The sequence below is a fragment of the Blennius ocellaris genome, assembly GCF_963422515.1.
Source record: "Blennius ocellaris genome assembly, contig: SCAFFOLD_97, whole genome shotgun sequence".
NCBI lineage: Eukaryota > Metazoa > Chordata > Actinopteri > Blenniiformes > Blenniidae > Blennius > Blennius ocellaris.
Window position 1 is genome coordinate 145706 of NW_027661916.1, and position 5000 is coordinate 150705.

Sequence of the window (5000 nt, forward strand, 5' to 3'; positions counted from 1 at the left end):
CCCAGGCGGCGTCGCGCTCGCTGTAGGAAACGAAGGCGTCGTAGGGCAGCAGCGCCTCGGCGGCGGGGTCGCCCCGCGGCTCCCCGCGGCGCCGGGAGCTGCGCTTGGCCCGGAGCCACGCCCACGTCATCCTCAGGTACCAGAAGGCGTTGAGGCGCCACAGCAAGGCGCCGGCCAGCGTCCCCAGGAGCAGCGCCACGCCGCAGCACGCCGACACCAGCAGGACGGCGTGGCACGCCGCCACCGGCAGGCGGACCCGGGCCACCGGCGCCCCCTGCAGGCCGAGCGGGGAATCGCAGGTGTAGGCGTCCTCGTCGTCCGTCAGCCGCGCGGCGCCGCCCCCCCGCTAGCACCGACTGCAGGAACGCCACGAAGTCGCAGGAGCACACGAAGCGGTTGCCGGCGGCGCCGAGGCTCTGCAGGCGGCGGAACCGGAGCAGCTCCGAGGCCGAGAACTGGCTCAGGGTGTTGGACTGCGAGCGAACGGAGAGGTCTCAGGTAAGGCGGCGCAAGGTACCTGGTACCTTTGTGGTACCTGGTACCATTGTGGTACCTTTGTGGCACCTGTGTGGTGCCACAAAGGTACTAGGCACCTTTGTGGTACCTGGTACCTTTGTGGTACCTTTGTGGTACCTTTGTGGTACCTGGTACCATTGTGGTACCTTTGTGGTACCTGGTACCTTTGTGGTTCCAGGTACCGTTGTGGTCCCTTTGTGGTACCACAAAGGTACCTGGTGCCTTTGTGGTACCACGTCATCAGCCGTCCTATACTTAGGTCCGTCCATCTGTCGGTACTATCCTTTTATCCATCTGTCCATCTTATCTTTTATTCTTGTCCATCCTATCCTTAAGTCCGTCCGTCCTATAATTCCATCCATCCATCCATCCATCCATCCAATCCTAGTGTCCATCTGTCCGTCCAATCCATATTTCTGTCTGTCCATCCTAATATCCCCTCCCTCCCTCCCTCCCTCCCTCCCCTCCCTCCATCCCTCCCCCCCTCCCTCCCCTCCTCCCTCCCTCCCCTCCTCCCTCCCTCCCTCCCCCCCCCCCCCCTCCCTCCCCTCTCTCCAGTGAGGTGGACCTGCAGGTGGAGGACCATCAGGTGAGGGAAGAGTTGTCCGTCCGGCAGGCGGAGCAGCTTGTTCCCAGACAGGTGGAGCTCCGTGAGGACAGGAAGTGGCAGACTGAAGGTCCGGAGGCCGTTGTGGCTCAGGTCCAACACCTGGAGACACAGCAGGTCTGGGATCAGTTCATGAAACCCAGACTTTTTGAAAAGGCCCGGGTTCCGTCGCCATGGAAACGGGCATTGGAAAGACTTTGTGGAAATGTGGATTTACGTGAATGACTAGTTACTTTTCAGATCCAGTTGGACCACTGAAGCCGAGACACGGGACGTTTGGACGACGCTAAGCTACATGCTATCGGTAGAGCGCCGTACCTGGAGGCTCGGGGGCAGACAGGAAGTTGCGGCCGATAGCTTTGCCCCGGAGATGTTGAGGTGTCGGAGGGAGGGGGGCCAGTGGCAGCGGGGGGGCATGAAGTTGAAGCCGTTCCTGCTGATGTCCAGATGTGTTAGCTTGGAGTGCGACGCCACCAACTGGCTGATCGTAGGCAGAGACTGGAAGGAAGCAGAGACGGAGGTTCACTGTGCAACGACAGGAGCTCAGGAGCTAAAGCTAATGCTAATGCTAAATATATTAATATCCAGTAGCTGTTCAATGCAGCAAAAAGCTTTGATGATGCTAATATCAAAGCTAAAGAAACTGTTTCAAATGAGGCGGGTGCTAAAAAGTCCTGCTAAAGCTGATGCTATAGCTAGCTGGGTAGGGGGCGTTGCCCGTGACGTCGAGGACCCGGAGGTGCTGCTAAAGCTGATGCTATAGCTAGCAGGATAGCGGTAAAGTGGTGCGGCAGGAGACCTGGAGGGCGTTGCCGCTGACGTTGAGGACTCGGAGGAGCTGCAGGGTGGCGCCGCCGTCGCACAGCGACTCGGCCAGCGTGAGGTCGGTCAGCAGGTTGTCGGACAGGTCCAGGTACTGCAGGTTGATCAGCAGCCGCGACGTTCGGCACGGTATGACGAACACCTGAGGGTCGCACGAGGTAGGGTCAAACCCAAGACGGAAACCAAAAAAAAAAAACATCGCAAGCAATGCCGGGAGCTGTTGACATCTGGCTAAGCCCCGCCCCCTCGAACACACAGCTTTCAACTAGCAACTTCCCAGACAAGCAAACTCAGTGTTTCTTGAGAGACGTGAATCCTGGAACCGCGTGAGCCCGAAGCCTGAAGACGAGACTTTCATTGACGTCGGAACGATTCGGTGCGGAGAGTTTGTTTTCACCCCAGCGTTGATGACGGACACCTTCCGGGGGTATTTCATCAGGAACGTCATGTCCGACAAGGACATGAACTTGAAGACGTCCACCACCACGATGTTTCGCGCAAAGAACTCGTCGATGCTCCGGTGGTCGGTCCAGCCGGCCCTCCCCCACCTGAGGAAGCAGGAAACGGATCGTGAGGAAGCGTTTCTCCACGGCTCAGGTCCTAAAGTCGGGCGAGTGTCTTCGCTGAGGTCCCCTACTGGCCGTTGGCGTTCAGCGTGATGTCGTCCATCGCTAGGTACGTGAGCGGCACTCCACTCATGATCACCAGCATCTCCACGAAAGCCTCGTCCGTGAAGGACACGTTACGGATCGTCATCTGTCTGGAGAACGGGGACAGAAACCACGAGTCAGCGGGGGTTTCTGGTTCGGCGGCTAAAGCGGCCCGGTGGGCGTCGTACCTGATCCGGCGCTTGGCCGCCTCGGCCAGCGGCAGAACGGAGCGGTTCCCGACCAGGAGGAGGTCCTCCAAGGTCAGGTGGGTGTCCGGGTACGACACGTCGGCCAACAGAGCCGAGACCATGGCGGGGTTGTCCAAGACCGGGCCGTGCACCTTCATGGTGACGTGACGCAGGGGCCAGATGTTCGCTAACGCCCCCGACTCGTATCTGCGGGGACGGGGACAAGTTGAAGGAACAACGTGTTTGTCCTGCCGGGGGGGACGTCGTCGGGTTCGTACTCGGTGTGGGTAAGGTCGTGTAAGGTCAGTACTCTTGTCTTTGTGGTGTCGCTGCGTCTCCAGTTAAAATGTCTCGACAACAATAGACAGAAACCTGGCGAGGTTGTTAGCGTGCACCGCTAGCTCGTCCAGCTGGTTGACTCCCAACAGGTCTCGTCTCTTCAGCTCCTCCAGAGCTGGACCGCCGAAGGCCAGCGTCCTGAGCCGGACCAGGTCCTGGAACACCGGAGAACCCAGGCAGCTGCCGGGAAGAGACAGAGGTTCAAACCATGTTTGAAAACTTCACTGAACTGTTTCCTGAACCGTTCCCTGAACCGTTCCCTGAACCGTTCCCTGAACCGTTCCCTGAACCGCTTCCTGAACCATTCCCTGAACCAGTTCCCTGAACCGTTCTCTGAACCGTTCCCTGAACCATTTCCTGAACCAGTTCCCTGAACCGTTCCCTGAACCGCTTCCTGAACCGTTCCCTGAACCGTTCCCTGAACCATTTCCCTGAACCGTTCCCTGAACCGCTTCCTGAACCAGTTCCCTGAACCGCTTCCTGAACCATTTCCCTGAACCGTTCCCTGAACCGCTTCCTGAACCAGTTCCCTGAACCGCTTCCTGAACCATTCCCTGAACCGTTCCCTGAACCGCTTCCTGAACCATTTCCTGAACCGTTCCCTGAACCGTTCCCTGAACCATTCCCTGAACCGTTCCCTGAACCATTTCCCTGAACCGTTCCCTGAGCCATTTCCCTGAACCGTTCCCTGAGCCATTTCCCTGAACCGTTCCCTGAGCCATTTCCCTGAACCGTTCCCTGAGCCATTTCCCTGAACCGCTTCCTGAACCATTTCCTGAACCGTTCCCTGAACTGTTCCCTGAACCATTCCCTGAACCGTTCCCTGAACCATTTCCCTGAACCGTTCCCTGAGCCATTTCCCTGAACCGTTCCCTGAGCCATTTCCCTGAACCGTTCCCTGAGCCATTTCCCTGAACCGCTTCCTGAACCATTTCCCTGAACCGTTCCCTGAACCGCTTCCTGAACCAGTTCCCTGAACCGCTTCCTGAACCATTCCCTGAACCGTTCCCTGAACCGCTTCCTGAACCATTTCCTGAACCATTCCCTGAACCGTTTCCCTGAACCATTCCCTGAACCGCTTCCTGAACCATTTCCTGAACCAGTTCCCTGAACCGCTTCCTGAACCATTCCCTGAACCGTTCCCTGAACCATTTCCTGAACCAGTTCCCTGAACCGCTTCTGAACCATTTCCCTGAACCGTTCCCTGAACCGTTCCCTGAACCATTTCCCTGAACCAGTTCCCTGAACCATTTCCCTGAACCAGTTCCCTGAGCCATTTCCCTGAACCAGTTCCCTGAACCATTTCCCTGAACCAGTTCCTGAGCCATTTCCCTGAACCATTTCTCTGAACCGTTCCCTCCGAGTCGCCCACCTGTACGGGTTGTTGAGCAGGTGGAGTCGCTGCAGAGCTCCCAGCGTTCTGAACCATCTTGGGTTCAGGGCCGTCAGCTGGTTGTCGGACAGATCCAGATCCTCCAGGATCCACAGGGAGTCGAAGGCCGACGGCGGATGGACGCTAGACCGTTAGCTGCAAGACGGACAGCGACACCGTTAGACGTCTGCGTTTTCACCAGGATCCAGGTGATCTAGATTTTCTGAGTGTGATTTAGAAAGTCTGACCTTTGTCAGGACAGGTTGGTCTTTAGATTAAATAAAACTAAAGGAAGTAGAACTGGTCCCTGAGGAACTCAAACCCCAGAACCCAAACAGTTTGACTCTCGACTCCGACACTCGCTCTCCTTGTTCCTGTTTCCTTTCCTCAATATTCCTGCTATAACAACTCTGACCACTGGAGGGCGCCATTGAGCAGTCTCAGACCGGTATCACTGCCCCCCCCCCCCCGATAACCCTACCATCGACCGTACCTCGGAGGTTGAG

General features: G+C 57.5%; 1 protein-coding gene across 1 annotated transcript in view; it reads right to left on the reverse strand.

Moving 5' to 3' along the window:
* The window catches only part of LOC308148586 (toll-like receptor 2), a gene marked incomplete at both ends in the record, with an annotated part of 6125 nt that overhangs the window by 936 nt on the left and 189 nt on the right, over nucleotides 1-5000 (reverse strand). The window contains 12 exon segments of the mRNA XM_080522059.1: nucleotides 1-346; nucleotides 348-473; nucleotides 1085-1225; nucleotides 1442-1621; nucleotides 1923-2087; nucleotides 2343-2493; nucleotides 2583-2705; nucleotides 2784-2990; nucleotides 3156-3302; nucleotides 4495-4630; nucleotides 4633-4650; nucleotides 4988-5000. The exon segment at nucleotides 1-346 is cut by the window's left edge and continues 58 nt beyond it; the exon segment at nucleotides 4988-5000 is cut by the window's right edge and continues 189 nt beyond it. Of these exon segments, the coding sequence (XP_080378185.1) occupies nucleotides 1-346; nucleotides 348-473; nucleotides 1085-1225; nucleotides 1442-1621; nucleotides 1923-2087; nucleotides 2343-2493; nucleotides 2583-2705; nucleotides 2784-2990; nucleotides 3156-3302; nucleotides 4495-4630; nucleotides 4633-4650; nucleotides 4988-5000 (1753 nt within the window).